The sequence below is a fragment of the Arvicola amphibius genome, chromosome X (assembly GCF_903992535.2).
Source record: "Arvicola amphibius chromosome X, mArvAmp1.2, whole genome shotgun sequence".
Lineage (NCBI taxonomy): Eukaryota > Metazoa > Chordata > Mammalia > Rodentia > Cricetidae > Arvicola > Arvicola amphibius.
Genome location: NC_052065.1, coordinates 112,195,474 through 112,220,132, shown reverse-complemented (window position 1 = coordinate 112,220,132; position 24,659 = coordinate 112,195,474). Strand labels below are relative to the sequence as shown.

The 24,659-nt window shown below is 36.6% G+C and overlaps 1 protein-coding gene across 3 annotated transcripts in view; it reads left to right on the top strand.

Moving 5' to 3' along the window:
- Wdr44 (WD repeat domain 44) overlaps positions 1 to 24,659 on the top strand; it is a 107,132-nt gene that overhangs the window by 36,378 nt on the left and 46,095 nt on the right. For 2 of the 3 annotated variants that reach the window (XM_038316982.1, XM_038316981.1), the window contains 5 exons: positions 5,140 to 5,173; positions 15,485 to 15,559; positions 21,409 to 22,042; positions 23,105 to 23,235; positions 24,199 to 24,294. In XM_038316982.1, the coding sequence (XP_038172910.1) occupies positions 5,140 to 5,173; positions 15,485 to 15,559; positions 21,409 to 22,042; positions 23,105 to 23,235; positions 24,199 to 24,294 (970 nt within the window). The remainder of the gene's footprint in view (positions 1 to 5,139; positions 5,174 to 15,484; positions 15,560 to 21,408; positions 22,043 to 23,104; positions 23,236 to 24,198; positions 24,295 to 24,659) is intronic. The other variant, XM_038316983.1, reaches the window with a different exon arrangement.

Here is a 24,659-nt window from a genome sequence, read left to right as displayed (position 1 = left end):
GTATTGTATCTTCACTTTGAAATCAGAGACTGAGATTCATAGAAGGGCTGAGTAGTCCCAGGATACTGAAGATTATTAAGTAGCACACTTATCTGGCAGCTATTGCTTCACTAATGACAGTTCTCAGATAGAGCTGAACATAAGAAATAAGCCTTTTAAAAACACCTGAACAATTGAAAAAGTACCACAAAGTGCAAAATAAAATCATAACGTCTCTTTGGCAGTGCTCCCAAATTCCCGTTCTTCTTTGACCTTGCAATTACAGTTTTAAGAAACCTGGCTTCTTTGTTCAGCATAGATAAGAAGCAAAATTGGAAGGGCAAGAAAGCTTTTAAGCAAATGAACATGGGGAGCTGTAAGAAGTGACCACTTAAGGTGAGGAAGAAACACAGCTATAAGACACACTTGTTCCACACCTAGACTCTTCGTAATAAAGGCAAATAAGTTCCTTGTATTCTATCACCTCCAAGATGGCATTATTATATTAAAGTATTATATTTGAGCATGCTAATTAAGGGGGAATTACACACCTTTTATCTAAAGAGTTATTTCTAAGTGACAGATACTGAAATTGCAAGGCTTGCTCCTGTATTTATATACAAGGTACTTTTGAGATTTTATGTTCAAAAACCATTGAAAGACAATGGTTAGGAAATAACAGTAGCTGGTCTATGCATGAGCAGCAAAGTGAAGGCAAATAATGCTGCTTCATGAGTTGGACTAAACTTGTTTAAGGCTTTGAATTCTGGCTGGCCCTTAATAGCTACAATGCATGTGTAATTGACATGCCATAGCCTGGGAATGAAATAAAGATTCATATGTAAAATCTCCAGAGAAATGAAACCTTTGAATCTTCAACTTTTGCAGTGTTTTAAGACCTTGTCCAGAAAGGAGGCAATATTGCAAAGTGGTTGAAAGCCTTGAATCAAGCTGTCTAAGGTCACATTCCAGCCCCTGCATTTTAAAGATAGAATTTAAATGATTGAGTCTGATCCAAGTTAGACTTTTGTTCTGTGAAAATAATATAATTAGTAGGAGAGTTTTGAGGACTCAAAAAGCTCAAGTGGGTTAGTATTGTTTTGGACATATGTGATAAATGATGGCCATTGTTTTATTATTTATATAGCCCCTATTAGAAAAACTTGGAGTGTATATACACCATAATGTTTACTATTATTTATTTGCTTGTTTGTTGTTTGTTTATTATTTATGTTTGTGTCAGTGTATGTCATATGTGTGTGAGTGACAGCAGTTAGAAAAGTGTATTGGGTTCCATGGAGCTTGAGTTACAGGTAGCTGCGGCGCCTGGGTGCTGAGACCTAAACAGTCTTCTACAAGAGCAGCAGTCACTCTCAACCATTTAGCAGTCTCTGCAGTCCCGTTTGCTGCTTTTTATGTTGGAATAAATTGTTTTTTCTTCATCTTGGCACATGACAAAGGTCATTTACAAGTTAAATGTAATTTTTTTTTTACTTTTTACTAGTCACTGAAGTTCTATAAATAGATCAGAAATGCATAACAAAAGAATTCTAACCTTACATACTACCCTGATTTTAAAAAAAACAAGTTTTAAGCTTAAAACATTAGAAGAAACCATGATAGTTTGAAATATTTTGCTACACACCAAACTCTTAACAACTTTATACTTAAAATATCCTTCAAATGTGAGTGGTTTTGGTTACCAGGTTTTTCGTTTAATAGTATCACCTATTGATAAGATTTCACTTGAATCCCCAGCTCAGTATGCTCTGGCTTTTTTACTCTTTTTAAATGAGCTGGTGCGTTAGAGGCTGTCGAGTACCGTTTTTGTGCCCAGAAATTAGTTTTTGGCTCCTCACTACTGAGAGCTGCCAAAGTACTGTGGAAAAATGTGGAGCAATTCAAAGTTGCTAAAGAAACTATCATGCACTGTGTATGTCTTCATGCACTCTGACTGAATCCTCATACCAGTCCAAGGGAGATATTTTTACCCCCTTCTGCAGAGGACCAAACAGCACCTTTAAGAAACTAAATCATTAAGTGGTTTGATCAACATATGGGATATCATTAAACAGTGTTCAAGCAAAGTTAGCCTGCTTAAAAGACTGTTATACTATACCCCTTGTCTTTCAAAAGGAAGTAGTTACTCAGCATAATCTGGAATATCTCCATTAATGTCAACAACTGGCCAATAATTTAGACATCAAATCAACAGCCAGAAACCTATTACATACAAGAACTAACTATATCTTCCTTCCTAGGGCATGAAGGCAGTGAACCTGGCCAAATTTCTACAGGTGTAGGGATCCTGAGAGAACAAAATTTCCTCCTTTCTCTACTTCCTATGGGTTTTAGTATATTTGTTTCTGTTTTGTTTTGTTTTTAGAGAACTTAGCTCTTGCTTTTAGACCTCTACTGCAAGTCCACACCTCCTCACATTGCCCTTCAGAATTTGAGGTTTATGGAAATTTGAGCTTTTTAAGGTCTTTATTTTTGTTTGGATTGACTTGTTTGTTTTAAACATCCATTTATATAGAATTGATATTTCTTTCTTTCTTTGAAATTAGAATAACTTAGTTCTAACAAGCTTTCCACATGTAGGATTTTATTACACAACAATGTAGATTTGAGTAGAGAACCAAATGTCAACATGCCAAGCATGTAATCCCAGTAATCCCAGTACTCAGGAGACTGAGGCAGGAAAATCTTGAGTTTGGACTGTGTATCAAGTCTCTGTCTTATCAAAACAAAACCTGTTTTTATTTCTGGAAATTGTCTTTTGTTAACCCAAATTTATATTGACCAAAACTACTGATGGTTAAATGGGCACTGCTTATGACAGTTAATTTTTTTTTTTTAGTAACCTTAGAAAAACCAACTACAGTTGTCTATTTCATCTTCTAATCTCTAGTCCTAGGGCATAGTGGTATTCCAGAAATGTTTGTTCAGTGAAGGGATTGAGTGTTCTTTGAAAGTAATTTTGTTTCCTGCAAAATTTTAAGTAGATCTTGAAGATTCTTATAACAACATCATATTAAATATGGCATATAGAGAATATGGTAGTTTGGCTCTTTTTATAAATATGACTTTGAGGAAGAGTCACCCAGTCTCTTAAAATGTTTTTCTAACTCTGCAAAAACACTGTGATTAAAATGGTTTTGGTTTGAAGCTGCCATTCAGCCCAAAGTTATATCATCTGTGATAATTGCTTTTTATTTTTCATAATCCTCAGGAATGGCATATTAACTGTTTACGGTTGCTGTGTAGCCCTGAGGTATAATATTTGGTCATTAATGTGTTCTCTTGATTATGCTTTGAAGCCAGTGCTCTTACTTAAAAAAACGAAAAAGGTGAGGAAAGAATCAGTAAGGATAATTGGTAAGAATTACTTTTGAAATTACTATATCTTATATTTTGAAATTATATCTTATATTTTGGAATTATGATATCTTAAATTTTGAAATTATTATATCTAGAGTAGTCTATGTTTAAGGGTAGACTATTTTTATTAATTTATTGTTATTTTTTCTTTTATTGAAAATAGATTCTTTTCTTACATAATATATCCTGATTATAGTTTTTCCCTCTATTCCTCCAAGTTCTACCCCTCTTTTCTTTGTGGTGATATTTTGTTTGTACTTTAGCAAACATAGCTTGCCTGAAGATCAGATGGTGGAGCTAGCTACTAGTTAATCATAGAGACCAGGCAGTGGTGGCGTACGCCTTTAATCCCATCACTTGAGAAGTAGAAGCAGGAAGATCGGGAGTTTAAGGCCACACTGAGTTACAGGAGATTTAACCAGTCTAAAAGCAGTGGTGGCACTTGACATTAATCCCAGCACTAGGAGACACTAGTCAGGTGGATCTTTGTGAGCTCAAGGCTAGCCTGGTCTACAAGAGCTAGTTCCAGAACGGCCAGGGCTGTTACACAGAGAAATCCTGTCTCGTAAAACCAGAGAGAGAGAGAGACAGAGAAAAACAGAGCTCATACCTTTGATTCAGAGAGAGACAGAGAGAGAGACAGAGACAGAGAGAGAGAGAGAGAGAGAGAGAGAGAGAGAGAGAGAGAGAGAGAGAGCGAGAGCTCACACCTTTGATCCCAGCACTTGGTTGACTCTTTTAATCCCAGCACTAGGCAGGTGGAGACAGGAAGTGATATGGCTGGGTGGAGAGAGGAATATAAGGCAGGAGGAGATAGGAGCTCACCCCCTTAGTCTGAAGATTTTATGGAGGTAAGAACTCTAGTGGCTGCCTGCTTTACTTCTCTGATCTTTCTGCCTCCTCCTTCATGGGGTTCCATGAGTCCTGAGTGGAGGGATTTGATGGAGACAACTCATTTAGGGCTGAGTGTTCCAAAGTCTCTCACTCTCTGTGTAATGTCTAACTGTGAGTGTCTATATTTGTTCCCATCTATTGCAGGAGGAAGCTTCTCTGATGGTAACTGAACAAGGCACTGATCTATGAGAATGGCAGAATATCATTAGGAGTTATTTTATCTCTACATGTTTTTTTATCACTACATGTTTTTATTTTTTTAGACTTGTATTATTTGACTTTACCCCAGGTTTGAGTAGAGGTTTGCTCCAGTAGAAAAATTGAAGTAAAAAATGAAAATGATTTCCCTTTCCAAAATCAGTATGTATAATGCATATGAAAATTTTCAACCATGTTAGCAATCAAAGAAGTGTAACATAAGACAGATATGTAAATTTGTTCATCAAATTGGCAAGTACTGTAAATGGCACTCATTTTCAGTGATGGTATTAAACTGGCGTTCTTAAAGTAGTGAGAGCATAAATTGGTGTGATCATTCTGGATAGCAGTCTGAAAGCTTCCTAAAAATTTGAAATTTTTATACTTTCGACCCACAATTTCACATTTAGAAAAGTATTTTGAGGAATTTTATTGTGGAGTTGTACAGTTTCTTATGTACAAAGCTCCCTATAGTATATGTATTATGAAGACAGATGGTGGTAAGCTTATTAATATCTGATTTAACTTTCTTCCCTGCTTTTTTGTTTTCCATATTTTGTTATACAAAAATAAGATTTTCCAGTAACAAAATATATACCTAATTTTTTAAATGCAAGTTTGTCTTTTTTAGTATGTAGAAGTCTTTCTTGTTTCTTCAGTCTAATACCATCTTTTGTTTCTGAACAGGTCTCCAGAAAAGGTTGGACTTTCATCAGTCAAGGTTAGTTGTATTTTCTCAGAGATTTTGGTATTTGTCACCTCCTTGCTACTGTTTTTTTAAAGTTATTTTTTTGTTAAAGAACATTGTTGTTATGCTCTGATTTACCAATTATTTATATGATATTGAAAACTTATGTAAATATTGTGCTATAAGCACAGTTATATATAATTTTTAAAATATTCATTATTTTTATTTGATTTATAATTTTAAAAATGAAAGAACACTATATAGATCTAAGTGCATAAAGTACTTACCTAGTATATATAAGACCTTAGGTTCAGACCCTAGTATTTTAAAAAAAGAAAAAAAATACAGAATAACAAAAATACTTCTATGCTTCCTATGGGCATGTATTTTGACAGTATTAATAGTGTATAAATAAAAAAATAATACTGGTCTTATTTCTAAGGAAAGAGATTTTCTGTTGTGACAATTTGTCATTGGTAGCCTTTTTTGCTTTGTTATTTTTTTGTCATACTGGAGATCAAATATGGATCCTAGCACATTCTAGGTAAAGGCTCAGTCACTGAGCTGTATCCTAGCCCCTAAGAGATAACCAATTTAAATACAAAAATATCGTGAAAATTTTTTTACATTAAATACATCATATATAATAAGTATTGATATATGTGTATTATATGATTTTGTATGTACAATCTTGAACATTTTCTACATATCATATATATGCATATGTATACACAATACCTTCTTTTATGTACATTAAATACATTATATTTATTTGGAACATTCTACAGAAGTAAAAATGAATTAATTATATACAAAACCCAAATGTGTTTCAAACCCAGAGTAAGGATTGGAGGTACAAGACACAGAAAAATATATGCACTGTGATTCCATTATGTTAAATTCAGAAGTATACCACAAAGAAGTCTCTTGATTCAATCCCCTTACTCCCATAAAATTGGGCTTTTCTGTCCTGCCAGTCAGCTACCAAATAACCACACAGAGACTTATTATTATTTATAAATTCTTGGCCAATAGCTTAGGCTTGTTGCTTAACTAACTCTTACATCTTAAATTAACCCATATTTCTTACCTATGCTCTACCATGTGGTGGTCCCTTTTTTTCACCATGGCATGTTCATCTCCTGCTTCCTCTGTGGCTGGCTGGTGACCCCGCCCTCCTTACCAGTGTTCTTTCAATCTGGCCCTCCTGCCTAACCTCTTCCTGCCTAGTTCTTGGCCAGTTGGCTCTTTATTAAACCAATGTGAGCAATATATTGTCACAGTGTACAAAAGGATTATTCTATGGCAATGGCTCATGCCTGTAATCCAAGCACTAGAGATATGGAGGCAGAAGAATAAAAAATTCAAAATCATTTTTGTTTACATAGTGGATTTGAGGTCATCTTGTTCTACATGAGACCCTGTTTCCATCAAACAAACAAAAAAAGGAAAAAGGAGATAATAAACATCAAACTGGGAAGAAAGAGTAATGATAAACAAAATTTAGGCTAGCATTTCTCAGGAGGAGAGATTATAAAGGAAAATGAGAATAATGTATAAGAGAGTTTAAAACTCTTTCCTTTCTCTTTAACTGGATGCTTAAGAAAGGATCTATCATAATTCTTCCTTTTATTTTATAACTTTCTACTTAATATTTCCATAAAACATGTTTTAAAAGTAACACATAGAAATGGGTTAAATATCTATAGAGCAAAAGAAACATGATGAAAAGAGCCTTTCCTCCTATTCCTCAGCCCCTACCTCCTAGTCTTTATTTCTAGAAGTGAATGCTTTTTATGCTTATAGGTTTTCAAGGCTACTTGGCTCTAAGGTTTTTATAGGTTATAACAAATAGGTTTAGAGAATCTACTTTACACCAGTAATTAAAGACTGTCCTTACTTGATTAAAATTAGATAGCAAATGTACATATTTAGTACATAATTATGAGAATGGATAGTGTTCCCTTTTTACCTTCTTAATTTCAAAATAAGTATGGAGTCATAGGGAGCTACAAGTATAGTATGAAGATGTTCTACGTATCCTTCAACCAGTTTCCCTGATGCTTATAACTTAATCATAGAACAATATCAAAACCAAGAGTTTTGGTTTTAGTTAACATTGGTTCAGTGTGAATGTCAGTATTTTCTGTGTGTGTGTCTGTGTAACCACCACAACCAAGATGCAGAACTGTGTCATCAGCATAGTTCTTGTGCTCCCGCTTTATAGTTAACATGCTGCAAATGCCCCACATCATCTCCAAATTTGTTTTCCATCTCTGTAATTTTTTCATTTTGACAGAGCAAAACCAAGGAAAGGAAAAGAACCCCAAGAGACGGCACAAGAATCAGAGACCCACTCATTCACACACTCAGGGTCCCATAAAAATACTAAACTGAAAGCTATAATACATGTACAAAGATAGGCACTGTCCTTGCTGCTTCAGTCTCTGAGTTCATATGAGCTTTGCTCAGTTGATTTAGAGGACCTGTTCTCCTGGTGTCTTCCATCCCCTCTGGCTCTTTTACACTCTTTCTGCCTCCTCTTCTTCAGGGTTCTCTGAGTCCTGAGTAGAGGGATGTGATTGAGACATCCCATTTAGAGCTGTGTGTTCTAAGTCCTGGCTCTCTGCATTGTATGGCTGAGGGTATTGATGGCTCTGTGTTTATTCCCATCTGCTGCAAGAGGGAGATTCTCTGATGTTGGGCGAATAAGGCAATGATCTATGAGTATGGCAGTATAAAATTAGGAGTCATTTTATTACTACTTTTTCTTTTTTAAACCAGTAGTTAGTGTTTGATTTTACCCTAGGTCTCAGGGCTATCTACTCTCTGGTTCTTGGTCACCCAAAGCAGTGTCAAGTATGATTTCTATCTCCTAGAGTGGGCCTTAAGTCAAATCAGATATTGCTTGGCTACTCCGACAAGCTTTGTGCCACCATTGCCCTAGCTTATTTAGTAGGCAGGACAGCATTATAGATCAAAAGTTTTGTGGATGGGTTGGATTTTATGTTTCTCCTTTGGTAGCCCGAAGAGTACCTTCCCATACCAAAGACATTAGAACATAGGGGTAAAAGTTCTGTGTAGGCACCGGATTGACCTGTCCATCATATTTAGAGAGTCGCATGGATGTCGTCTTTAACAAAGGGTCCTTGCTGTCCTCGTTTGAGAGGAACAACCTGTTGTCTTAGCAATAGCCTTTATTGCTTGGGGATTTTCATGGGACCCCAAGAGATGGCTAGTTGGGACTCTGTCTCCCTCATTACTTTGAGTCTTCATTATTATTAACTTCGTATATTTTTAGGACTTTTCCACTGCACTAGGTTTCCATACCACCAAATGCACCACAATTCTGCCTCTCTCTGCGTTCCTTCCCTTAACCATATCTTCCCTCTTCCTCCCAACCTGTTCCTCCTGTTCCTGTCCAGTTATCCTAAGTTAGGTAACCCAGATGCAGAAAGATAGATATGATATGTATTCACTTATATGTGGATATTAACCATTAAATAAATGATAACCAAGCTATAATATGTACCACAGAGAAGTTAGGTATAGAGGAAGGGACTCAGGGGGTCATGGATATTCTGGGAGGGGAAAATAGTATAGGTTTTATGGGTGAACTGGGAGTGGGGAGCATGTTTATTAAAAGTAAAATGTTCAAGTCCTATAATAGGGAAAGTATAAGTAACTATATTAGTCAACACAAGTAGAGCATAACTTCTACATGGATGACTAAAAACTGAATCATGAATTATACCTTTTACTAAAGTGTGTTTCTGATACTGTGATACATACAGACTAGAGAAACAATGTGATATTGGGAAAGTAGGAACTTAGTTTTGTGTTTTAGTAAAGAACATTCCACCCTATAAGAAGATACTAAAGAGTGTCTCAAGTATCATTAACTTAATGATGCTGTCTTGTCACATACTTTATTTCTATTGCCTTATCTTCCCAGCCTGACAGAGGTGTTTATCAGAAGGATCTAGGGCTATATATAGTCAACTACTTTGATTTTCTTTCAGTGAAATTATAGTTGACTTGTATATATTTAGATTTTACTAAGAAACTTTCTGATTGGCTTCATTTCCCTGAAGATCAGGTCCTTTGGCTGGTGCTATATGACCCCTTTTAACTTGTGACTTAGCGGCTTGCTACGTTTCAGGTGCAAAGTCCAAAAGAGCTTTGGTAAGCTATATAAAATAGAAATCTAATTACTGCTTAGCAGTTTTTTCAGTGTAAGAGTGCTAACCTAGGATCTTTTAAAATACTAATTAAAACAAATCAAATTGGGGGCCTAGGAAATTTTCATGTAATTTTTAATAGCTTAAATGAAGAGATTTTCCTTTAAATTATGTTGTAAAAGGCTTTTGATTTTCCAGGTAATAAATAGTTAGAGGATAATTAAATTAAAATACTTAAAATTGGTAGGATTGATGGTGCTATGTGGTAACTATTCTTAAAGATGATCTTTCAGATATTCATTATCTTGTCCAAGTAATCTTACTAAATAGTTTTGATTAGATCTTCTTTACTTTAAAACTAGATTGGAGCTGGAAAGATGGCTCAGTGGTTAAGAGCACTGGCTTCTCTTCCAGAGGCCTTGAGTTCAATTCTCAGAAACCACACAGTGGGTCACAGCCATCTATAATGAGTTCTGGTACCCTCTTCTGGCACCCAGGCATACACAGAGGCAGAATGCTGTATACATAATAAATAAATAAATCTTTTTTTGAAAAAAAAAGAACACTTGTTCTTAAAGAAAGCTCGTTTGATTTACAGCATGTACATTGATTTATAGCTATTAGTCCTTCAGTTGCAGAGGATCAGATGTGCACACAGTGCACATATATACATACAGGAAAAACAATACACTTAAAATATGTAAATAAATACATGTTTTTAATAAGTACTTCCTTTTGTACAAGGCCTCTGACCTACAGAAAGAACTACCGAAAACTAGGAAATACTGAGAGTGGGATAGTCTTCCCCAGGGAAAAACACACAAATTGGTTATCCAATACTAAATGTTCAGTCCTGAAAGCCTACATACAAGTTACATCATATAGACTGAGCAGGTTATATTTAGGAATACATATCTATGTGCACATATGTATATAATAAGAACTAATGAAAAAGATGCCATGAATTTGTAAGGACAAGTATATGGCAGAGTTTGAGAGGAAGATAGGGAAGGGGAAAATGTTATATTATAATCACAAAAATAAAAGGAAAAAGCACTTCATTAAAGAAAAAGCAGGCTGGGCATAGTTGGCACATGCCTTTAATGTCAGCACTTGTGAGGCAGAGGCAGGTGAATCTCTATGAGTGCAGTTTGAGTTTTCTCTACACAGTGAATCCCAGACCAACCAGGGCTATATAGTGAGATGCTATTTCAACAAATAAAATTTAAATCCAGATATCAATTAAAGAATATATAAACTTAAGATGTATATATTATGTATATTTTTACCAAAGGAAAACCAGAATATACATTATTCGACCTTCACTATTTAGCAGTGATTATTTAGTGCTGGACACCATTTGAGATATTGGATAAATAATGGTAGACTCAAGAAGCAATGTCCTCGTTCTTGTGGTCATTGTGATAGTTTGAATGCAGTTGGCTCCCATAAACTCATAGAGAGTGGCACTAGTAGAAGGTGTGGCTTTGTTGGTGTAGATATGGCCTTGTTGGAGGAAGTATGTCACTGTGGGAGTGGGCTTTGGGGTTTCCTATGTTCAAGATATCACCCAGTGTCTCAATTGATTTCCTGTTGCCTTCTGATCAAGATATAGCCAGCACCATGTCTGCCTGCATGCTGCCATGCTTCCTGCTGTGATGATAATGGACTGAAACTCTGAAACTGAAAGCAAGCCACAATAATTAAATGCCTTCCTGTTGACAGAGGTTTCTGTCCCACCAGGTCCCCCAGCTGATTAGTTCCAAGAAATCATACGGGGCTCTACATTAGTTATAAACTGATTGGCCCATTAGCTCAAGCTTCTTATTAACTCTTATACCTTATATTAGCCCATAATTCTTGTCTGTGTTAGCCATGTGGCTCGGTACCATTTTTAGCAAGGCAGTCACATCTTGCTTCCTTTGAGGCTGGGTCACGACTGCAGAAAGAACTTTCCTCTTCCTAGAATACTCATTGCCCTGCCTCTACTTCCTGCCTGGTCATCCTGCCTATACTCCCTGCCTGGCTACTGGGCAATCAGCATTTATTTAAAATATAAGTGACAAGGTACAGACCATTGTCCCACAGCACTTTCCTTTTTAAGAGTTGCCATGGTCATAGTGTCTCTTCACAGCAATAGAAACCCTAACTATAGACAGTTGTTATACTCTAATGGGACAGGAAGAAAAAAACTAAGCAAATAACAAAGTTCATTTCAGATTCTGAAAAGTTACTTTAAGATGGTCAGTAAAAAGGTCTGGAGAGATTGATTGGTGGGTAGGAGTGCTTACTGCTCTTACAGAGAACTCAGATGTGGTTCCTAGCACCCAGGTGGTGGTTCACAACCATTTATGAATTCTATTCCAGAGGATCTAAAACCTTCTGCTCTTGATGGGCACTGTGGTCATGCAGTGCATAAATGCACTCACACACACACATGTACATAAAATTAAATAAATGAACATGTTGTTTTCATTTTTAAGTTAATTTTTATTTTTATTGAAAAAAATTTCATACAGTATATTCTGATCACAGTTTCCCTTCCCCCCAAATCCTCCCAGATCCTCCCTTCCTCCCAGATCCTTCCCACATCCCCTACCTCCCTAACTCTATGCACTTTCTTTCTCTCTCTCTCTTTAGGAAACAAAAAACAAACCATAAAAAACAAAGTACAAACACATACACACACAACCAAAATCCATAAAAGCACAAAATTAGAAAACCATATTATACAAGCAAAAGGCCAGCAAAACAAAACAAAACAAAATCTCCAAACAACGCAATATGAGTCAAAAAGTCTACAAAATACCACTGAGTTCAGTTTGTGTTGGCCATTGACTGCTGAGCATAGAATCTGCCTTTATGTGTACTAAATATCCCCATTGAGACTCCATTTGGTAGAGAACTAATTTTTTTTTTGAGACAGGGTTTCTCTGCAGCTTTTTTAGAGCCTGTCCTGGAACTAGCTCTTGTAGACCAGGCTGGCCTCGAACTCACAGAGATCCGCCTGCCTCTGCCTCCCGAGTGCTGGGATTAAAGGCGTGCGCCACCGCCGCCCAGCGAGAACTAATTTTTTGTGTGAGTGCTTGTTAATGCAATATAGCTTCTTGGGCTTGGCATGGGGTCTTTTATATATATATTTTTATTGATAATTTTTGAGCTCTACATTTTTTCTGCTCCCCTCTCTCCATCAGTCCTGTTGTGTCTTGAAGACACTATTTCTTTGGTGTCCTCCATCCCCTCTGGCTCTTAGAATCTTTCTGCCTCCTCTTCTGCATAGCTTCCTGAGCCCTGAGGAGAAGGCTTTGATGAAGACATCCCATTTAAGCCTGAGTGTTCCCAAATCTCTCACTCTCTCCACATTGTCTACTTGTTGGTCTGTCTGTTAGTTACCATCTACTGCAAGAGGAAGCTTCTCTGATGATTGCTGAGGGTAACACTATTTATGGGTATAACAAAATTGCATTAGGCGTCATTTTATTGCTATGTTCCTTTAGCAATTCAATAGTATTTTGTTTTCCTCTAGACCCATTCACAACCACCTGAGCAATGTTAGCATGGTTTCCATCTTGTGGAGTAGGTCTTAAATCCAATCAGAGAGTTGTTGGTTTCTCCCATGTTTGAACCACTACTGTCCAGTATATCTTGCAAGCAGGTCATCATTGTAGATCACGGGGTTTGTAGATGGTTAGCTTTTTCCTGGTAGCGTGCAGAGTACCATAAACTAGTCAGTGAAGGCTCTAGTTAGGCACCAGCTCAAATTCTCCATGTTCAGTAAGATGTGTAAGAACTGTCTTCAGCAATAGGACCTTGCCATCAGTTTGTGGAGAGCAACCAATAGCACTGGCAATAGCCAATGTTTAGGGGCCCCTTAGGCCAATGATTCAACTAGATATAGCCCATTCCTGGCATTGTTTTTCACTTGGTGATGAAAGATATCTAGTTGGGGCACTGTTTTCATGTGGCCTTTAGTGTTAGTTGTCCCTCCCCACATTCTCTCCTTACTGCTCTCATCTCTCCTCTTCCCTGTTTAATCCTCCTGCTCCAAGCTCCCGTATCTCTCCGCTAATAGACACACACATACACATAAAATCAAATAAATATTTTTAAACGATGGTCAGGCAAGCCTTCCATGACAAAAATGTCACTTGAACCCTAATAGCAAGGGTTTACTGAACCTAGGTATTGGGGGTGGTGATGAGGTGTACATGAGCTATCAAGTGTGTAGGAAGAGGGCCACATCATGTTAAGCCCTCATAGACTGTGAGAGAGTTTAGATGTTACCTGATACCTAAGAATCCATAGGGGAATGATCCTTGATCAGATTCTATAATAAAATTAATAGTATTCCCCCAAATATTGAGGAATCCAAAGAAACAAACTTGAGATTGAAAATGTTTTAAGGCTATAAAAAATTTTCAGTAGAATATTTTACTCAATTATACTAAACAGTAGTAATCTTTGGCAAAACTTCATCTTAGAATTAGTATTCATGTAAATAATTCTGATAATTTTATAAGTACTATCTATCTATCTATCTATCTATCTATATATATATATATATATATCCTATATTCCTTATATCACTTGTCTTTGAAAGTTATAGGTGCCTTCCTCTAACAAGCTATGTGACGAAGAATTGATATTTCATTAGATCAAAAGTCTCATTTAAATTGCTATCCTTTTATAAATATAAAAAGCAAGATTTATAAATATATGAAATGATTATTTTACTCTAGTAGCAATATAGTGTCTATGTCTACCTTTCTAACTTTCCACATGTTTGTATGTATGTGCATATAAATGTATACATATATACACACACATATATATGTATTTTTGGTGGTTTTAATTTTATTCATCTTTTTTTTCCGCTTTTTCAAGACAGGGTTTCTCTGTAACTTTGGAGTCTGTCCTGGAACTAGGTCTTGTAGACCAGGCTGGCCTGGAACTCACAGAGATCCACCTGTCTCTGCCTCCCGAGTGCTGGGATTAAAGGTGTGCACCACTATCGCCCAGCAATTTTATTCATCTTTTAGTGTTTTGGAAACCTTCATTTAACTTCTGGTTTAATCTTGCTTCTTTTTATCTAAAGCATATAGATTTTAAAAATATTCTCAAAATATGCTTTTCTTTGTCATAAGATTTTTTATTTTTATATATTTATATAGTAATACTTTTGGAAAGTATTTTTAACAGCTATTTATTTAGTGTGTATAAGTGTTTTGCCTGCTTGCATAGTTGTGTATCCCTTGCTTGCCTAGTGCCAGCAGTGGCCAGAAGAGGGTATTAGATTATCCTCGAGGAACCGAAGTCACAGACTCTTGTGTTGTGAGTCACCATTTGGTTTCTAGGAATTGAACCTGTATCCTCTGGAAGAGCAGCTCAGTGTACATAATCACTGAGCCATCTCTTTAGCACCAGGAAAATATTTTTGATCCTAATATTTTCTAGCTACAAAGATATTCTGGGCTTCTTATCATCTATTAAATGTTTTAAATTTAAAATTATTATTATTATTACTAGGGGCACATGCATGTTAATCTCAACTCTGGAGATCAGAGGGCAACTTACAGGAGTTGGTTCTCCCCTTCCAGGCTGTGTGTTCCAGGGATTTAACTCAGGTTGTCAGGCTTGTGACAAGCTCTTTTGCCCTCTGAGCCATCTCACCAGCCCTCTATTAGTTTTTAGTGTTAAAAAGATAAGCTGAAGGGTCTGGAGCAACCTGCTACTCTTTCAGAAGACCCACATTTAGATCCCAGCACCCCTGTGGCAGCTCGTAACTCTCTGCAACTCTAGTTCCGTGGGACCCAGTGGCTTCTGGCCTCTACAGGCATCCATATTGTGTATATGCATACACTCAGGCAGAATTCCCATACATATAAAATAGAAATAAATCTTTCTGAAAATTAGGCTCAATTTTTCATTAAAAATTGCAAATTTACTGCTTTTTATTTTTTTTTGCAAATCCAGTATCATAGATGGCATACTATCTGTTGGTATTTTTTATGTTTCTTTGCTTTGTTTACTATTATTTGTGTTTTAAACACAATCTCATGTCTTCTTTGATTTAAGAATGCTTTATTTCTCCACTTGCATCCTTTTTAAGGAGACTTTTAAATAAAAGTCATCATTTGGTCTGTTTCTTTCCTTCTTTAAACAGGAAACAGAGAACACAGCACAAAAAGCTGGAAATGAGTCCCCTGTACAAGAGCTGAAACAAGATGTATCTAAAAAGGTTGGAAAGATATAATATCAACTTTAGTTTATAGAGGATATCAAATTTATACGATGCATTTAAGATAGAACATTTTCTGTATTGTTTCAGCATACTGTTCTGTACATACTAATTGCTTTAGCAAATGTTTGCATGATCAGCTTTGTGGTGGAAGGCACATTGGCCTTTTTTAGAAGTCACTCACCATCTACTTGGTAATTTATGCTTGAAACAGTTGTTTGTTTAATATGGCCTCTGAGTACTATGACACAGGCCTTTAGTCTCAGCACTTGGAAGGTAGGAGAAGGTGAATCTTTGTGATTTGTATAATGAGTTCTAGGTCAACCTGGGCTACAAAGGGTGATTCTGTCTCAAACAATCAAAAACAATTAAACCAACAGCAAATATGGTTGTATTTATTGGTTTCTGAGTTCCAAATCTTGAATTTACTATTAAAAGTTACAGATCCCGAGCCAGGTATGGTGTTGCACACCTCTAATCCCAACACCTAAGAGTTAGAGGCAGGTAGAACTCTATGAGTTTGAGTCCAGCCTTCTTTACTTAGCAGGCTCCAGGACAACCAGGGCTATATACTGAGACTCTAGCAAATCATCAACAACAGTAACAACAAATAGAATTTACAGATACTGAAAGGTTCATAGTAGCAAATTATGTTATCTTTAGGAGTCAGAGATACTAAGAAGTTCTTACCCTGATAGGATCCTTAATGCCTTTTTAAATAATCAGTGCTGTGAAGCTCCAGAAGTTAGTTCGCAAGAAGAGAGACTGAATGCAAGATACATATTTTGGGCCTGGGATTGGGGAGATGTCTCAGTGGGTAAGAACATTTGCTGTTTAAGCATGGGGACCCGAGTTCAAATCCCCAGAATCTATGTAAAAAAAAAAGCTATTCCTGACTACATATGCTTGCATTTGGGAGTTCAGGGATATAGACAGGTTGATCCCAACAGGAGTTTTCTGGCCTGCAAACCAGGAGGCAAAACAGGTTCTATGACAAATCCTGTCTCAAGAGAATAAGGTAGAGAATATGGAGGAAGACACAATTATCCTTATCTAACCTCTGCCTGTAATACACACATTAGCACAATTAAAACAATAAGCATTGTAAAATGGGCCATTATTAGTGTCAGGATGAATTCCAAGGAAAAAAAATAGTGTTCATTTATTTTTGAGTGTTTTTGCGTGTTTCATGGGCCGTGGGTGTAGAAGGAGCTTGCGGGCCACTTCCCGCCGCCCGGCTCCCAGCCACCAGCTAGCTTTACCCAAAATAATTACACGGAAACTGTATTCATTTAAACACTGCCTGGCCCACTAGTTTCAGCCTCTTATTGGCTAATTTTCACATCTTGCTTTAACCCATATTTAGTAATCCGTGTAGCACCATGAGGTGGTAGCTTACTGGGAAAGATCTTAACCTGCGTCCATCTCAGAGAGGAGAGGCATGGCGACTGCCTCACTGCCTTCTGCCTATCATCCTGTTCTGTTTACTCCACCTACCTAATTTTCTGCCCTATCAAAGGGCCAAGGCAGTTTCTTTATTAACCAATGAAAGTAACACATAGACAAATGACCCTCCTCCATCACGTGGGCACTGTTGTAGCTTCTAGAGCCCAGCAAAACAGCTCCTTCTCTACTGCAGAGCTTCTCTAGCAGTAGCTGTCTTCATGTTCCTTGTTGTGGAGGAGCAGCCACTACTGTGTGCACTGCAGGACTCTTCTACCTGCCTGGACACCAGTAGCATTCTCTCCATCCTTTCGTCATGACACCTGAAAGTGTCTCCACAGCTGGGATGGACTGGTAGCAAATTTGCTGTCAGTGGAGCTACATATACTATTATACCCTTATAAAATTTATAAATATAGCAGAATATGGATTTTAATGTTGACATACCTTTTCTGTAAAAAGAGAAAAAAAATCCCTTTAGGGAGAAGAGATATTCTTGTATATTAGCATATAGAGTAAAAATAGAGCTGGTTTTAAAAATCAGAAACCACAATTCTACAGTGGATCAGTTTCTTTGAATTTTTTTTTTTTTTGATTCACTCATGGTTCTCAACCATTTGCATATATTTATTTTCTTTCCGGTTACAATGTAGATAGAACTTTTATTCTTACCATGTTTATATGTGCTTCATATTTCATTACTATGTTTCTCTCAAATGCTTTAAGTTATATTCAGTCATTTTTATTTTTGAAACTTGTTGATTTTTTTGCCATTTTTTTCTTATCTTCCTCCTCCTTCAGCCACTCAAGTGCTAGGATTATAGGCATTCATCACCTCCCTAGTTTTTAATTTCACCCCTTTAAAATTCAGTTACCTACTTCCAATTTATCCTGTCTATAGTAATTTGAAGGAGAATTTAAATAGAAACCAAAGAAGTACTGAGAAAATTCTGTGGGACATAAAGTGAGGTTTAACAATCTTTTAAAGTTTTAGCCTTTTAAGACGAGTTAAGCATTAATTGTTAAAGGACCATAGGAATATAATACCAACTACTGTGCTCAGAAGTATCTTACATTTAGAAGAGGAATTGAGTAAACATAGCCAGACATGGTGGCACAAATTTCTAACCGCAGCACTTGGGTTGTAGAGGAAAAGAATCAGAAAAAGTCAGGATCTCCCTCCGGCTACATCAAGAGTTTGAAGCCAGCCTGCATACAACCATATGTAAAAAAGAAAATCAGGAAGTTGGATGAAAATAAATTTAATAAATGTTGTACCAAATTTACAAAATATTATAAAAACCCAATGAGAAACAATCTCCTATTGGACAGTAGGAACAGACATAACTTTATGGGGAAGTAGCATGTGAGCTGATTTTTGATGAACATATAAACTTTTGGCAGGCAGAGATAAAAGAGGAAAGACATTACCAATGGCTTAGAGATGGGGAATTGCAGAATGTTTGAGGATGAGTCTAATAAATCCAAGTTATGTCAAACTGAAGTATCTGGGTTTCATTTTATATCACTCAGAAAACAGTGAGCTTTTGATGTATAAAGAATAGCAGCAGCAGCATCTCTTGTTACTTTTAGTTCTATTTTCTTTTTTACCCATTGCATTGTTTAAAATCCATTAAAAAAATGACAGTTAGGGACCATAAATAGGTATGAAAGGTGTGTATCATCAGCAGACTGAAGAACGTGGCTTGTTCTCCAGGAACTGGTGGTCTGTTGTGAGGAAAGTGAATGTGCCTGTGTAGTCTGTGTGTTGTGTTATTCGTGCTGTAGTGAATGGTAAGGTCAGAGAAGAGGGAGACTAGAACAGGCGAGGGAAGACAAAATTTTCAGCCTCATCTTGACGCCTCATTTTTATAGCATGAACCTGTCTGTTCTACACGGTGATCATGTCAAAGCTTTGTAATAACCTTACTCTTCCTGTGGCTCTTCCCCATCCCTTGTTTTCTTCTGCACATAGACATAGGAGGCTAACAAGCCTGAAAGCCCCTTTTTCCAGTATTTTCTTCTTATTTGTAAACTTGTTTTCATCTTTTATTTCTAGATTCTATCATCTATTGCTGACAATTAAGTATTCTTTTTTTCTCTATCCAAAGTATTATGTGGAAGATTACCTGGATTTTAAGCTTGGACATTTTTGTTTACTATGTAGCATTTGGGGAAATTTCCTAATGGTTTTCCCTCAGATCCTTCTTCTGAAAAAAAAAAAAAGATAATCTAGCTTTCTAATGAGACCATCACAGGGTAAAGTATACTGGATGTGATACACAGAAAGCTTTCTTTCCTTTCGTCTCTAGAACTTGAAAGTTTATTCTGTTAGCTTTCTCTCCTGTGGCTAACTTCCCTTCAGCTTAGAAAAATGCTGGGTCACTTTTTTTTGAAGTTTTTTTTTCTATTTACAGCCAAGCTCTCCTCCCCAACCCTCTGGTACTAAAGATCAAACCGAGGGCCTAGTAAATGCTAGGCAACCACCAGGCAATGTAATTTTTAAGAATTACATTGTACCCAGCTGACTCTGTCTTCACGTTTTAGTCATTCTTTAGTTCTTTGAGAATTGCTTGTGTGTTCTCAAAATATTCACCTTTCCCCAGCTCCTCCCAAATTTACCTCTTTACTTCCCCTTCAAATATTGTGTCTTCGCCCTTTTCAAAACCTATCCAATGCTATTTGTGTTGCCCATATATTCTTGGACGTGTGGTCTTCCACTAGAGCATGGTCAACTTACCAGGGGTCACACTCTTGAGAAAACTCACTCTCTCTCTCTTTCCACAGTTATCAATTGCTAGAAGCTTCTAGGCTAGGGGTGGAGCTTTGTGCCCACAACCTCTCTTTATGCTAGGGTTTGGTCTAACGTGAGCTTGCACAGGTCTTATATACACATGGTGTCACAGCTTCTGTGAGTTCACACTTCATTTGCTCTGCTGTATGCTGCAGTCTGTTTCCTTGTAGTCATTTACTGCCTCTGGCTCTTACACTCTTTCCACTTCCTCTTCCGCAGTGACCTCTGTTACTCATTTTCACATACATTGTTATCTGACTTCTGTTACCACTAAAGTCGTTAATGCTGATTAAATGCCAAATGTGATAAACATTGTGGACCTTAGTTAATATTATCTGTGGTAAAATAAGGAAATTTCTAGTACTAAAACTTTTTAAGATAGTGAAAAACTATTACTTGTAATATACTGGGAAATCAAGGGCAAATCTTACTGAACAGGAATAACAGCCAATTTTACTTGTATGGAATTGTAACAAAGCTGATCAGTGCAGGTCTGCAACATATTCCATTAACTTACTGGAGCCGGGGAATTGAAAAAGCAGAATCAGGTTTGGTATGGTAGAAGGATGAGTGGATCAGGGAATTTAATGTGTTAGTAATGACAAAACTTATAGAAGATATTTTTTCTTCTAAATAGTACTTGAAGACATAGACCCCCTGTGTATATTTTTCACTTAGATGTAAGAAATAGGAGGAGTGGGAGCAGTGTGGGCTGGATGCTGGAGCTCTACTCATACACCCCCAGAGTCTGAAGAATGAAGCCTTATAATTGATTCAAGTGTGTTTATTACCTTGCATCTGCTGACTTCTCTGATGTAGTTCTTAAAAGAACTACACAATCACAATACCTTAATAAAGATCAGATCAGAAATACATATACATATAACAAAATTGACCTTAAATTTATATCAATAGAGTAAAATTTATACCAATGTAAATTATTCATATCTATATCATTTCCCCCTTTAAATGTAAAATAACATTTGTAAACAATATTTGGGAATATGGACGCAGTTATTTCTCTCCAAACTGCTTCCTGCTGAATGAGGACGCTGTTAATCAGATCTTTCATGATGTAACCTGTATGCTAGGTTCATCTCAGTCATCAGTTGGGTGAGTTCAGACTGCAGCAAGTTCAATTCAAATCCTAGGTGGATTTTGTTTCCGTGATTTTGTTAACTAGAGACAGCAGGGGGTTATTGCAACTAGTTTGATATAACTATGTAAATAAACTCTTGACATTTGAAGTCTTCATGAGGAGATATATGGCTTCATTTTACAGGGTTCATTGAACTTTTGTGATGATATAATAACACAGATTCCCTATTACAGTGTGTAAGTGTATAGATTCTGGAAGCAAACTTCCAGGACTTATGCCACTTTTATCACTGACTAACTCGAAAACATTGGACAAATCACTTGGTCCATGTATGCTTTAGTTCCTTCATTTGTAAAATTATGACAATAGGAGCAAATCTTTATACATTTGTTGTAAAGATTAAAATCAATAAAGTGTTACAGACATTGCCTGTCATATATATTGAATTAGCTATTACTTTGTTGTTGTAAATAACTTCATTATTTTTAAAACTGCGTTTTAACCTTTCATTAGATAATTGAAAGTATTATTGAGGAAAGTCAGAAAGTACTATTAGAAGATGACTCTTTGGATTCCCAAGGGAAAGGACTCTCTGATCAGGCTACTGCCAGTTCTTCTGTGGCTGAGACAGACTTTAGTGACATACCTGGACTATTATCCATAGAGCATGAACTACAACAAGACTCTGAAAAGGCAGACAGTCCAAATGTATTTGAAGAAGCTGAATTAGAAGCACAAATATGTTTTCCTTCTGAGGACCCCTGTGAGAAGACTGTAGAGGAAACTGCTAATGTAGCTGAAGGAAGTTCAGCTGAGCAGCTTGATGTTTCTGAACTGGAAACCGAAATACTGAGCAAGGAAGTAATGGAAGTCAAAGAAAGCGATATTCTAGATCCTGCATCCTCAGATTCTCGGTCTACTAAAGATTTTGCTGCTGCTGAAGAAGTGGCTCCCGCCAAACCCCCAAGGCACCTTACTCCAGAACCTGATATAGTAGCCAGTACAAAGAAGCCTGTTCCTGCACGCCCACCTCCACCAACTAATTTCCCACCTCCTAGACCCCCACCTCCAACCCGACCTGCACCACCACCAAGAAAAAAGAAAAGTGAATTGGAGCTTGAGGCTCTTAAAACACCTGATCTGGATGGCAAGTATTAACTGAGAAATATTTTGGTTGGGAAATATAAGAGTTGAAACTAACTTTTCTGCTTTGGGTTGGGAAGAAGTAAGATAGGGTCCTTTTATATCATCCAGACTAGCATGTAACTTGCTATGTTGACTGGGCTGTCCTTGAATTTGTGGAGATCTGCCTCTAATTGTTGAGTATAGGCATTTGTTATGATTCTCAGCTAACTTTTCTGCTTTTGCTTCAATTTGTGCTAAAGAATAACTGCTGTGATAACTAGGATATATAAATTATTTCTTGAATAAGTTGACAAAAGCTGAAAGGTATTATACTGGTCATAAGTTAAAATAATATTACTGAGTATTTTCAGACTCCAGACTTTTACACTTTTAACCCTCTAAGAATTGATATGGAAGTGGTAGGAAGAAAATGGGAGTGAAAGACTTAAAATAGTATAAATTTAAATGCTAATCTTTTTTTTTTTGGTTTTTTTTCGAGACAGGGTTTCTCTGCAGCTTTAGAGCCTGTCCTGGAGCTAGCTCCCGTAGACCAGGCTGGTCTCGAACTCACAGAGATCTGCCTGCCTCTGCCTCCCGAGTGCTGGGATTAAAGGCATGCACCACCATCGCCCGGCTTAAATGCTAATCTTTGAATGTATAAACTGTGCAGTCTTGAAGAAGTTAAATAATTCACTTGAGCCATGGTTTTTTTTTTTTTTTTTTTTTTTTTGGTTTTTCGAGACAGGGTTTCTCTGTAGCTTTGGAGCCTATCCTGGAGCTAGCTCTTGTAGACCAGGCTGGTCTCGAACTCACAGAGATCCGCCTGCCTCTGCCTCCCGAGTGCTGGGATTAAAGGCGTGCGCCACCGCCGCCCGGCTGAGCCATGGTTTTTAATAAACAAGAATAATAAAAGCCACTGTTCTCATAGGTTTGTTATAAGAATTCAATAAAGGTTAAAAATACTTCTTTATTTGTGTGTGTGTGTGTGTGTGTGTGTGTGTGTATAAAATTGTTGGTATTATTCTGTTATTAATATCTTCATTATCATTATTATTACTATTATTATTTTTTATTATCATTGCAGTACCCAAAGACAACATTACATCTGATTCTCTCCTTACTGCAAATGTGGCTTCAGAGAGTACAGTTAGAGATTCCCAGCCTTCTCTTGATTTGGCAAGTGCTACAAGTGGAGATAAAATAGTTACTGCCCAGGTTGGTGAATTACTATTATATTGGGTATAGGCTAATTCAAGCTTCATATAACTAGCTGACTGAATTATTGAAACCCTCTTTCTTCTCAAGCCAAATATTTCTTTGTCTCCAATGCCTGACCATCTCACTTCCCTTTCTGGCTTGGCTAGTTTAGTGAGCTAGCTAGCTATTTAGCATCTGATTCTGAGATGCCCTACTGATAAAACATGGGAAAAATATTCACCTTGAAAGTTTTCTGCGAAAATGAAATGTGCTAATATATGCCAAGTGTGTGGCATGTTATAGGTATTTTTAAAACCAGCTGCTTCTATTTTTAATAAGTTCCTTTTCCTAGATATAAAACACTTCATGTACTAGGCTATACAAAAAAAAACTGCATAGCATTTTACCACAGCCAAATTCTGGAACTTGGGGTAATTTATGTAGTAACTGAGGTGAGGAGGGTTAGCAGACCTGGAAATGAGACATTACCATCTTGTTATAACAATACAGTAGAGATCACAAGCGGTCTCTTTTTGTAGAATCAATGTGGTGTTTGTCTTTTTAAAGCATTATTTTTTAATCTAGAAGAATATGCAGCAACAACTGTATGTGAATTTTTAACATATTTGTTGTCTAGCTCGTAATATAAACAGAAGTTGTCCTAAGTCTTCTTTAGCAGTATCCACATATGGCTTGAATTAATTGCAATCTCAGTAGAGAACTGTTGATTTGAATGGGCTCAAATAAAATATTTCTTTGTTTGTGATACTACTAAGACACTATTTCATGGGCAACAATAATTTTGGTGTCTAATATCTTTCAACATGTAGAGAATAATAAAGGACTAAAATGGAATCATTAATTTAAATTTTCAGTAGGCTCTATTTTCTGATTTGTGGAATTTTGTAGAAGTGTTCATGGTAATGAATAATTAAAATTTATAGAAATTTATTTAGTCTGTTTGTACAATTATAATTTTAGGAAAATGGAAAATCACCTGATTTGCAGACGGTAGCAGGGGAAGTGATGGGCCCTCAGAGACCTAGATCCAACTCTGGGAGAGAGCTTACTGATGAGGTAGAATTTAATTTTTTTGTTCTTAAAAGCATAAAATGTAAAAATCATAATGAGAAAATGAGAAAGTTCTAGAGATGGGTTGTGATGCTGGCTGCATAGCAATGTAAGAGTACATAATGGCTCGCACTGTACCTAAAGATAGTTAACACACTCTTGTTTCATGTTGTGTATAACTTACTGGATTTTTAAATTGAAATTTCACATTTGTACATATTTATTGGTTGTAATGTGATGGTTTGATAAATTGATACAGTATATAATGACTAAATCCAGGAAATCAGTATTTCCATCTTTTTGAACATCATTTCAATACCAGGAACACTGAACTTGTTTAGTAATTTTGACATGTATAATGAGTTACTTTT